At 38.5% G+C, this 12,465-nt stretch overlaps 1 protein-coding gene across 2 annotated transcripts; it reads right to left on the reverse strand.

Moving 5' to 3' along the window:
• Positions 1–1,091: 1,091 nt before the first annotated feature.
• On the reverse strand, positions 1,092–12,011 carry znf512 (zinc finger protein 512). Of its 2 annotated transcripts, XM_058614337.1 has the most exons (15): positions 11,705–12,011; positions 10,539–10,674; positions 10,400–10,455; positions 9,866–9,924; positions 9,080–9,627; positions 8,176–8,280; positions 7,775–7,899; positions 7,042–7,128; positions 6,271–6,369; positions 6,017–6,184; positions 4,984–5,181; positions 4,768–4,869; positions 4,458–4,520; positions 4,210–4,308; positions 1,092–3,529 (listed from the first exon to the last, which is right to left on the reverse strand). In XM_058614337.1, exons 2-15 carry the CDS (start codon positions 10,609–10,611, stop codon positions 2,882–2,884), a joined length of 2,430 nt encoding a protein of 809 aa, XP_058470320.1. In that variant the 5' UTR covers positions 10,612–10,674; positions 11,705–12,011; the 3' UTR covers positions 1,092–2,881. The 2 variants fall into 2 exon arrangements, with proteins under 2 accessions (XP_058470320.1, XP_058470321.1); XM_058614338.1 differs by lacking the exons at positions 9,866–9,924; positions 11,705–12,011 and having other exon boundaries at positions 10,539–10,554.
• Positions 12,012–12,465: the final 454 nt, after the last annotated feature.

Genomic DNA, 12,465 nt, shown 5'->3' on the forward strand with positions numbered 1-12,465 from the left:
AATCCCAAACGTTCACTTCAAAATCAGGTTTTAGTGTATGTCGTGTAATGTTAAATATCCGTTATTCGTCCAAATTAGTGTAGTTTAGTCCAAATACAGTTTATAATGTTGCACGTACAATAAATAAATAAACATATAGTTCATATAGTTCTGGAACATTCTGTCTGAATCCCCAGCTTCCTTTTCAAAATGTAAATAACATTTTTAATTGTTTTGGCCTCTACAGATTTGACTTGATTCTAGATGTCATGCTTATATTTTTGGCGATTTTATTCTTATATTATAGTTTTTTTTGTCCATGTTTGTAATTAATTAAGTACTTTTACAGCAATTATTACTTTAACATTGCATTCTTCATGGGTTCAAACAAAAAAAAGTCAGAATTCAGAGGGAAAAAACTAAATCTTTGAATTCTGAATAGATACAATAAATACATAATTAAATAAATAAATAAACAAACATTTGTCATGATATGTGCTTGAACTTGTGGGATATCTTTTTTTCGAGGTCTCCAAACAAATTTGCAGAATTTGCCAATATTAGAGATTTTAAGATTTATACATATATGATAAACACTGTTTTAATTACTTTACTTTACAAAAATACCTTGGCAGTTATTTGTTTAATAATTAAAAATGATATTGGTTGTTATGGATATGGCCGCAAATGAGTTGGTAGAATCTTGCACAAATCGGGTCTTGTCACTATTTATAGTGACTACATTGTGATCAATTCAATTCAGTTTTATGTGTATAGCGCCAAATCACAACATCCATTATCTCAAGGCTCTGTAGATAGACAACATTATAGAGAGCAGAGAAACAACCACAATTCACACCTCTGACAGAACCAGACTCAAAGATGTGTGGCCATCTGCCTAGACAGGTTGTGGTGAAAGGGAACAATGGGGGACAGAAAGTGGGGAGAGAAAGGACAAGAGGGAGGTGAGGTAGAGACAGAAGGGTGAGACCAGGAGCAGAAATACAAATTCTAAGTTTAGACCAGACACTTCGGAGTCGTTGATAATGCGCGAGTTTACGTGAAGGAGACAACACGGAGCCACAAAATGAACATGAATCAAACCTTTAATTATGTTATTGTTAGAACACTGCTGCTCATATGAAATAGCAGCACATAACTTCTAAAAAAATAACATTTAGTTGACAGATTGTTTTTTTTTTTCTTTAAACATGACACGACTACAACTGTTTTTCACTTTAGTAAAAAAAATGATGTTTTCTCTACTATGTTTACAAATGGTACAAGGCTACAAGGAAACAGAGTTCATCTAAATCTGACCAATAGATTATATACTATATGGATAATAATGATATTTGATGAGGCACAAATACATAAGAAAAAACATTCATTATTCCACTTTAGGTCATCATTGGAGTAGAAAAGTGTGGTTTTAATCACTGTAGTCATTGATTTGTTTTGTATCTTTTTAATATTATGTAACAGTAACAGTAAATTCAAAGAACTTTAAAATGTGGATTTTAAAGCAACAAACTCATTGTTATATTCGTTGCATTGTCCAAAGTCCAATACCGTGCGTCCCGACATAAAATAAACTCAAAACAAACTCAGGGAAGATAAATTATGATGATTTTCTACGATCAAACATTTCAAAAGTGCATACGCGATGATAAAGATTTGGTCCAAAGCATTTTTTGTTCATGAGAAGTATTTCAACAACAACAACGTTAGAAAAACAAAAACACAGTGATTCTCGTTAGCGGTCAGGGAAAAAAAAAACGCTCTTTAAAGAACTCATTTATTTATAGACTTTTTCCCTACATTTGTGGTTATAATGGTTTAGTCGATATATATTGCTTGATTTTAAAGTATTAAATGCCATAAACTTATAATAATAAAGTTTATATAATTGAAGACTTAAAAAAAAGGAAAAAAGGTGCTTTTTTTGAAATACTTCCCATAAACTCACAGGTTTTCTCTCTTTATAAAATACTTGATTAAGACTGCAACAAACAAACTAAATCACTAAATTAAACTGTTTTGATCATTGATTAATCAATTAATCAGTTTGAGTATATATATATATTTATTTTTAATATAATTACAACAACTTCTGTGATGTTTCTGCTTCTCAAAAGTGAATATTTTCTGGTTTCTTTGCTCCATGAAATGAAGAAATCATTAAAGAATTATTAATTTTATTTTCAGAACGTCATCATTTCCAGGTTTTCTGACATTTTTTTCTGGACCAAACAACTCATCAGTTATTTAGAAAAACAGATTAAAATAATGGTTATTTGCAGCCCTGTAGTGAATAAAGCACTTTTAACAAAACCATAAACAGGGAATCGTTTCTTCTTTACTTTTTTAAACACAGTGTGTTACAGATTCACAGATTAAAGGGTCAGTTTGTCTTTTTTTTGAGGAAAACTGGTTTAAACTGGTGCAAACAGAAAAAATACATTCATTAATTCATTAATAGAATAAAAAAGTTAGTAAAAAATAACATCATCATCTACAAACAACAGTGACAACCATCCATTTTGACGACACGCCACTATAGTAGAGTAAGTAAACATTATAGCTACATGCTATTGGTCGACTATTGTTCTATGAAGACTGAACAGAAGGGGAAAGAAATCCACTCCCCCTTCGAGTTAGAAGCATTTTCATTTTCCTTCATCAAACCTCACCTGCATCATTGTCAGTGACAATTGGTTTGAAATGAACAAAAAAACAAACGATTTTCCAACCAAACTGTGATTAAAAACTTCCCTCAGCTGCCGAAACGTCACAAGACCAAAACTTCAGTGCGGTCTCTTACCTGTAAATCCAGTGGAAGGACGTTTAAATTTCACGTGGACCTTCAGCAACACTTTCTGAAGGCATCTCGTCCTCTTTTCTAAGTGCTGCGTTGCCCCTTCCCGTCCACAGGGTGGTGCTCCATGGTGCCCGGTCGTTTCAGGTTCCACTGGTCAATCTGTCTCTGTCTGTCCTGCTGCTCCACCTCCGATTCACTGAACAAGCCGCTGCTGTTATTATGACTACTGCTGCCAGCGAAAACAAAGCACTCCTTCCTCTTCACATCAGCCTTCAACTTCTCCTCGTTCCTCGTGTCGCTGCCGTCCACTCCAGCTTTGTCTACATCGGCCATTTCCATCTCCAGCTGGGCTCCCCTACGGTCCATGTCCACCCACAGTGGTCCCGGAGGAGGCTCCAGTGGGGTGAAGTGGAGCTCCGTGTCCTGCTGTGGAGGAGGAGGGAGGTTCTGGTGATCCTGGTGGAGAAACTGGTGTTGGGTCTGGTGCTGTAGGTGATGCAGAGGCTGCAGAGGATGTTGAATGGGCTGGTACTGGAGCAGATGATGATGGTGGTGATGGTGGTGATGATGGAGGTCTTGCTGCTGCTGCTGCTGGAGATGGTGGTGGTGGTGATGATGGTGATACTGATCCACGACCTGCTTGTCCACGTTATGGACAAACTCCTTTGGCTGGTTTTTGAGGAACTTCTCAAACTTCTTGTAGGCCTTTTTGTTCGTCACAAACCAGTCCTGGAGACACAGAGAGGGTCAGAGCTAGTTAGCAAAGAAACTACATCCTTCTACATCCTAATGATCAACAAGGCCACAATAAGAAACCTATTGCATGATAAGCTTATTCTGAATTATGACCATAACCTACACAGAATTTATCACACTTATTCCGCACTGCACCTTGGGTGACGTTTATGTCTCAATACTATATCACAGCATTTGCTGCTGTAGCGTTGCAAAAACATCCGAATCAGTACGAGCATCAGCAAGGTTTACTTCACGATCTTCGAATTGATTGGTTTTTTTTGAGACGTGTACTCAACAGCAGGACGATCTCCAGAGGTCTTCTTGATAAGGGGGTGGAGCCTGGCATGACCAGGTGGGGCACACACACACACACACCCATTTCCTCGCCGAGTACTTCTCGTTAGTGTCCTAGCATGGGCTAATTCGGACGTCATCCTGAGAAACAGACGAACGATGTTGGCTGGAGAATCTCCAGGAAATGGCCAACGTGATTTCCGGTCAATATCTAGAAAATTTGTCTCTAATCTGAAGACGCTACACGGTTAACATTACCCATTTTATCTCTAGTCTTTAGTTAACATGTTCAACCAGGCCTTTAGCATCAAGTGTCCACATGTTGAGTTGCAGTGACAATACAGTAACACAAAAGACAAAGCTACCAATGCTTTTACCTGTGAATGGACGGAGTTGATGTGATACTTCACTCCACTCTCTGAGTTAAACTCTTTATTGCAGATGAGACATCTGTATTTTCCCGCTTCAAAATCACCCTGAGATGAAAAAAATCAGAGTCAAATCATCAGCAACACACAAGGATCATGTAAGGAGACAGAATCATGTGATAAGTTGATCATCTATGTCTTCTTGTTGATTTTTGGTCATTTACTGGACGGACTGACTGACTGACTGACTGACTGACCCGTGTACAGAGTCCCAGATGAGCCTTCAGTCCAGACACACTGGTGTACGTGCTGCCACAACCCTGAGAAAACACAGACATGATGGTGTGGATTTATGAAAAACTGGGCTTCAAAACAATATATGGAAGGCAAACAAGTTACATTTAGAAATATCAAGAAAAAAAACACGACAAAATAAGTGTCCAAAAAGTATTTTTGTAGCATTAAAAAGTGATAATCATAATACCAGAAGCACAACAGATCCAAGACAGATGGGTTCAATTTAAATGATGAATAAGTTAAGAAATTAAAGTGTCTTCTTGTTTCTACCTGGTTGGGACAGTGGACTTTCCTCTGCAGCTTCACCTCGTTCTTCCACTTCCTCAGCACCTCCTGACTGAAGGCAGGAAGACCGGGCCGTGCGTATTTCAACTACAAACCAAAGTACAAAAGCTTACATGTACCAAAAAATACACAAACAAAAGTACACAGTAACCACAACACGAAAGGCATTTAATCTCCAAACAAACTTAAACCTCCTCTTGCCTTTTGGACGTCGGGCACCAGGTCCGACTGAAACTTCCTCTTGGGCCAGTCTTTAGGTAAGTCGTTGTTGGCGATCTCCGCCAGGTGGAAGTTGGCCACCTGCGCGGATGCTCGCTGCACCCGGCCGCTCGCCGTACGCTCCGGGTTAGCCTCCCTCTCAGCCTCCAGAGACTCGTCTTCCTCGCTCTTTATTGGCGCCTGTTAAAAGCAATGATTATGTTAAACATGTCGTGAGTTCAGTATTGTTATGGATTTGGCTTTGAGATTATTGGGCTCGTCCTAGGTGTAAATGCTGTTGATGTTAATCTGTGGATTAATAAACAGGGTTGTAACAAATATTTTGTTTCTGTACTTCAGTACAAAATTCACGATCTCTACTTTACTTTGTTTATTTATATTTCTCACAACGCTTAGCTTTTACTCTCTTTGTTACTCGTTACTACCAAATAAAATCCGAATAAGGAGAGTTGGTATTATGGTCTGTATTTAGTTTAGCTTTTCTAGTCTTGATGAGCTGCTTTACACTACAGTGTTCACACAGTCACCCATTCACATGCTGCAACATGGGGTTAAGTGTCTTTCTCAAGGACACATGCAGACGAGCAGAGGCAGGAATTTAACCCACAACCTTCCAGTTAAAATACACACTCACCCACTTACTCTCACTCACTCAGACAGACAGACAGACAGACAGACACACACACACACACAGGGTTAAGTGTCTTTGCTCAAGGACACATATAGAAGAGCAGAGCCATGAATTGAACCCACAACCTTCCAGTTGAAAGATAACTCCCCCTACCACTGAGCCAAAAATAATACTTTTACTAAAATGTAAGTTCATTTTACATCAGAAAATGACTTTTAATACTTAAGTACAGTAAATGTCATACACTTTAATACTTTTATTTAAGTAATATTATTTAAAAAAGTAATTTTCTGGTAACATGCTTAGTAACATAGTATCACTTTAAGTTGACTTTATAAAAGACTGATTCATTGTGAATTTTCAGAATAAACGCAGGCAACTCACGGGCGCGTGCTCTGATTTCAGGTGATATTCCAGACCTGCTCTGGATCTGTACGTCTTCCCACAGTGGCAGCAGTTCAGCAGCAGCTTCTCCAGCTCTGACTCCTCCTTCCCACACTTCTTCATGTGGTAAACGTAGCCCATGATACTGGTGAACGCAGCGGTGCAGCCCTGACACACACACAGAGAGAAAACATGTCAGCCATGTCGTCATCACAGCTGCGTCTTCTCTTCTTAATGTATTTTTTTTTTTTTACCTCTTTAGAGCATTTTAATTTTCCCAGTCTCTTCAGGATTTTACGCAGTTTGTCTTTGATGACGCGGTCGTCCAGGTCTTTGACGTCGTCCACTGACGGCTACACACGACAATAAACAAACAAACAAAAGGCAGAATATGAAGTTTGAGACTTTTTACAGCAGTAAAAAGATTAAAAACATATGATTATGAGGTGACTTCAAAATCTGATTATTTTCATCACTGATTAAGCTGTTATTTTTTATTAAAATGTCAAAAAATTATGATAGTTGTTTCTCAAACCTGTAAAATTATTATATTAGTTCTCTTTTCAATTGTACTATATTTTATGTAATTAAATATAATTCTAAATAAATAAATACATGTATAAGTTCTTATACTTGTGTTGGAAAGCAGTGAAATGATGAATAGTAATGTATTATTAAGGAATAGCCAACTATTTTGATAATCGAATAATCGATCATTTAACCAATATTTAATAATAATTATTGTTTTAATATTTGGGATATCACGAAAATTGGTTTGTGGATCATCACTTCCACCTTTTTCTAATTTTTGAACATTTTATGACTAAACCACGAATGAATGAATGAATGAATGAATGAATGGAGAAAATAATTGACAGATTCATCAAATATGATACGAAAGATAATATTATCTTTAGCTGCAGCTTTAATCAGGTTATCAATTATCAGTCCTGACAGTTCTTCAGCTGACAGATAATCTGACATCGTTGATCACGTGTAAAATAAGGCAGGAACTGGAGCTTTACCAGGTGACTGTGGTCGGCCATGATGTGATACTTCATCCCTGTTGAAGACTTGAGCTGTTTCCCACAGTGTTGACAGGTGAAGGGCTGCTGCAAAACAAAACACACACACACGTGTTAGGCCACATCCACACGGAAACGGCACAAAACAAATATGCAAAAGTTCCCCCGTAAACACAGCATCGTATCAGGAACTATCTCCGTCCCCCAAAACGACTGAAAATGTTACCGTGACCAGGTGATGTAACGTAACGTGACCAGGTATAACGTAACACTCCACCAAAAACAGAGAAGAAGACTGATATAATAACAGAAACAGAGACATAATGTCAACTATTTTGATAATCGATTTGAAGCTTTTGTCATTATTAAAACGAGATCAGAGATTTCTGATGGTTTTAGCTTCTTGATTTCTGATTATTTTCTTAATTTCTTGGATTACGACAATAATGGTTAGTTGCAGCCCTAGTCTGGATACATTTACATTTCTTGCTGTTTCCACATATTTAGTGATTATTACGATTCAAGACTTTTTTCACCCCCGTGATATCAAGCATCTTTTTCAGGCTGACTTTAGTTACCTTCGTATTCACTGTCTACGCAAAAACGCGGTGGCCGCCGTTTAGAGGTTTTTCCCACTCTGGGAGGCGTTTCTACAGTCCCCTAAAACACTGTTTCCGCTCCCCTTAACGTCCCGCATGAGCAGGATTTAAAGGCTACAGAGTTGAGTTCTCACCAGTCGACAGTTCTCCATGTGTTTTTTCAGTCCGTCCACTGTCTTCCTGCTCACGCTCTTGCATTTGGGACACGTGACTCTGCCTTTGGCCATGATCAGGACCTGCCAGCGCTCCTCTGGACTTCCTGGTGGAACATTGTTATTATTTATTTATTGATTTATTTATATTTACTTACTAGACCATAAATTTAAAGAAAATATGACGCCACCAATTCATTTCCTATGGTGGACATTTTCGGCCGCTAACACCACAGATGTGACACAGTCGAAAAAACGTATTTTAAAAAATTAATTTAAAGTGGTTATCGGCAATTCTTATGTGTTCAGATGCTCAGTGTGGTGGGTGGGTTAAATATAATAGAAATGAATAGGACAATGTAGTAAAAATAACAGTGTCTGACCTGGAGGATACGTGGGAGGCTCCTTCTTTGGGGTAAATAGTGGAGGTTTCTGATCCTCACTAGGTGGCACTGTGGATGCTTCACCGACAATGGCTCCACCTGAACCTGAAACATTTACATTTCCGCTTGTCATTTCACTGAAATATACGACAAAAAAAAAAGAAGAGTGAAATACAGTTAAGTTTGAATAGGAAATCTCTTGATACGCTGATCTAGAATTGACACTTCAGTTCCATGACATTTACAGAGAAGATAAACAAGTCATTCTAAATCTTATTTGTGACCTTAAAGGTGCAATATAGTACGTATGTAAGTGCTTTAATTAACAAATATTTTTGACTATTTTTGCAAATGCAAATGTAACCAGTGGTTCACAAAGACTGGGGCAGGACCCACAGATGGATCGTGGGAGAATCTTTTGAGGTCCCAGGACAAATTTAACATGTTTTAACATCACAGATAAATTAGGTTCTAAATTAGTCGCTACATTTGGTCGAGACAATGTGCCATCTCTTAAAAAGCACAAACTGTACTTTTTGTAGAGAAACTTTAGGAAGATTTTAAGTGCTATCAAATGAGAAGATAAGATTAACTAATGCTGCAGGGATTATAAAAGGTTCAACACATGAAATATGACACAGGACATTAACTCACATGAGTCTCTGCCCTGTGGTGGTTGTGGAAAGTTATTAACTGGAAGACTTTGCTCCATTTCCACTCTCTGGACCTTTGTCATGTTTAACTCTTTAAAACACATAAAACCTAACTTAATAGCCCTGTATCTGAACATGAATATTAAATGTCAACCTGATTTAAATCTGATTTTTAGACGACCAAGTAAGAAGATATTTGACAACAGAATTGTGAGAAACAAATGAAAGTGGGTTCTTTGTGTCCCATGTACCAGGTCTCGATGCGTGTCCTCTGTCCCGGCTTGTGCTGCTCCAAACTTGGTCTTGGTTTTGTCCAGATCCCCACACTTGCTCCGGTCCTGACACAACCTGGTCTCTTCCTGGAGTCCTGGAGCCTGTGTTCCAGACCTGATCCTGGCCTCGGTCCCTGCCGGCACCCCAGCCCTGCTCAGGACCTTGGTCCCGGCCCGTCATCCAGGCCTGGTCCTGTCCAGCGTGACCCCTGTCCCTGCCCGCGGTCCATGTTTGATTTTGACAGGAATGTCCTAGTGGGTCCCTGCCCGGGCTCCAGACCTGATCCTGGCCTCGGTCTCTACCCGGGGCCCAGACACCGGGGCCTCTGTCCCTCCAGCTCTGGTCCTGCTCTCTGCCGGGCTCGGAACAGCGAGGCCACAAGTCCTTCGCCAGCAGCCTGGGAGGGAGCCTCGCTGTGGGTGGAGCCATGGAGCCTGGGTTCACTCCATTGGCCGCATCAGCTAATGAGCAGCTGGTGGTCGGGTATTCAACCGTTCCCATGGAAACACTCTGGAGGTCCTCATACCTGATACATATGATAAAAACACTGTTAAAATTTAACATTATGGACCTGCTGCTAAAGAAAATTCAACATCATCGGCAAATTGAGGGGAATTACACTTAAATATCTTTCATTTACTATTCTGTACAGCACTGGCTGACCTTTTGTTTGTAATATATTCTTCTTTCTTCTGCATTTTTTTACTTTCTGTTTTTTATGCATGTTAATTATTCTGTACGATCACGATCAACAAGAGCCTTACCTTTTTCGACTGTACGTTCTTTTCATCTTTAGAGCATCTCGGTCTTGAGACTCATCATTCTAAAAGAATTTCAAGTTACAGGAATGTGTGTGAGCATAAAGTAATGGACAAATATTATTCCAGCACTTGCAGCATTTACACCAGATTATGAGTTATTTCAGTGTGTTTTTCTTTATTGTACATTCATTTTGCGTTGTGAATACGTTTATATTGTGAACTATTTATCGTTCCATATCAAAACAAACACTTTTATTTTGGTATTATCCCGATACCACTTTTTTTGTGACCGATACCACATCAAAAACTCGAGTATCTACAGATATTATTCCGATTCAGTCACTTTTACCATTTCTGAATGTATGAAGACATTTGTGCCGAGTCATTTCATAGACCAAATTCTCCCAACTGTTTAACAAATATTGATCTCTGCCCAAATATGATTCAGCTAAAATGCTTTTGCTGATTTTTATTTACATTTTTTACAGTTTACAGCGATTGTATCGGATTCTACATTTTATCTAACTTGCTTCTCACCTGAGTGAATCCGGCTGTGTTTGATCCACTGCCTCCTTCCGGCATTCGCTGAACTACTGTTGGAGAGAAAATGACTTGTTTTACAGTCACAGTTACTACATTGTTTCTGTAATAATTTAAACAATACATATATTTGTACCTGGACATGTTAATCCACTTTTAAGGTGCGACTGAACAGACTTTCTTTTTCTTGGCATGTACTGAGGTGACATAATATCCCCCGTGATGTGGGCAGGGTCTGTTTTTAGTGGTCCGCCACCCAGAAGAAATCAGCCCTGAAAACAAACAACAGAGAAAACATCCCTTATTTAAAACTATTTATTATAGTTTATGGTGTTTTGCTGATTCTTGCTGTCATTAAATTAACTTTAATCGCATTTTAAAAGGCCTCAAGAATTGTGATTTGGCTAGTTCTATGGTTCCACCTGTAATCAGGCTCCTATTGGACGATGGCTGTCAATCACACCGGTGTCCACTCATACGTGCCAAAATGTATCGTCTATTTTTCTCTAAATGTGAACATAATTTACAAAATTGACATCATGTTCTGTTAGGGAAGAGCTGGAACTAGTGACTGAGAAAATGTTTACTAATGTTATTAATCAAATGTGAAGTGGAAGCTAATTTTCCAAAAGAAAGTAGTAGTTAGAAAGCAGCAAAGTGGCCCCCTAGTGGGTATTCTGATTTCCTGCATTACCCTCCAAAAGATATAAACTGCTGTAATGTTACTAAACATGATACCAGTACATTTTTAGTTAAAACAAAATAAGATCTAGGGCTGCAACTATAATAATCAATATAAAACAATAGTATATTAGAGAAAATAAAGACAATCACATTAAATAAGCTAAAATACGGCTCAAAAATTTACTAAAGTATTACTTTTGAGTCATTAAAACAAAACTTACACCTGACATTTGAGAATGTCATCGATTCAATGTTTGGGGAAACAAAGATGAACATTTCATGGAGCAAACAACTCGTCACAAACGATATTTCATCCATGAAAAATAATCGGTAGTTTGTTGTGGATGACTAGAGAACCAGGACTGTATGTTGGCATCACTTAAATTAAATATTAACCAATTTCCCTTCATGATTATAATCTCTAAAAATGCAAATTCACCACAATCTACTTGATTTACTTGTATCGCGATAATATCGTATATGTCTCATGCCAAGTCTTGTAAATGTAAATAAAAACGAAATAATTATTCTTTTGTGGACAACGCGTTCACAGCAGAAGCTAACGCAAATGTCTGTTTTTCGTTATTTTCTTAACGGAGGAAGAAAATATTTCGTTACCGTCCAGCAGCAACTGCAGCAACGGCGATATCTGCGAGACTCCATGTCTGCGAACCCGGCCTCCTCCGTCCGTCCGTCTGTCCGCCCGCCTCTCCCCCGCCAGCGACACCCGCAGGTCGGCTAACATTCAGCGGGTGAAGAGAGAGGAGGCCCCGTCCAGCTGCTGGAAGGCGACCGAGGCTCGGCTTAAGTCCGTGAATGTGTCATCGTTCACAGTGGAGAGCAGCAGCTGCTTTCACTCTCACTACAGCCTTCTTCTTCTTCTTCATCAACTCCTTCTTCTTCTTCTTCTTCCACAGCAGACACGCCCTCCTCCTGCTGCCTTCACTGACTGTGGGAAATATCGCTTTCACAGAATTTCACTAATTTACATTGGTCTATTTAGTCTTGTATAATATGGAAGAGTATTAGGGCCACATGTAAAAAAATAATAAAAGAAAGATAATAAAAAAGTCAAAATTCTGAGATTAAAATCAAAAAGTCGGAATTGTGAGATTAAAGTCAGAGAGTCGGAATTCTGAGAAAAAAATCAGACATTTGAGATTAAAGTCAGAATTCTAAGATTAAAACCAGAAAGTCGGAATTCTGAGTTTTGAATCAGAAAATCAGAATTCTGGGATTAAAGTCAGAATTCTGAGATTAAAGTCAGGGAATCGGAATTCTGAGAAAAAAAATCTGAATTTTGAGATTAATCTTGAATTCTGACTTTAATCTCACAATTCATGCTTCTTTGTTTTTTCTACATGTTAATACTCTTCCAT

The sequence above is a fragment of the Solea solea genome, chromosome 17 (assembly GCF_958295425.1).
Source record: "Solea solea chromosome 17, fSolSol10.1, whole genome shotgun sequence".
Taxonomy (NCBI): domain Eukaryota; kingdom Metazoa; phylum Chordata; class Actinopteri; order Pleuronectiformes; family Soleidae; genus Solea; species Solea solea.

What these genes read in the sequence shown, in the direction of transcription:
- znf512 (XM_058614337.1), bottom strand. Translation starts at nt 10,611, where the DNA reads ATGTCACCTCAGTACATGCCAAGAAAAAGAAAGTCTGTTCAGTCGCAC. An exon ending in AAGTCCACTGTCCCAACCAG is followed by an intron (nt 4,521 to 4,767) that starts GTAGAAACAAGA and finishes GTGTTTTCTCAG; the next exon opens with GGTTGTGGCAGCACGTACAC. An exon ending in TCAACTCCGTCCATTCACAG is followed by an intron (nt 3,530 to 4,209) that starts GTAAAAGCATTG and finishes CTGTGTCTCCAG; the next exon opens with GACTGGTTTGTGACGAACAA.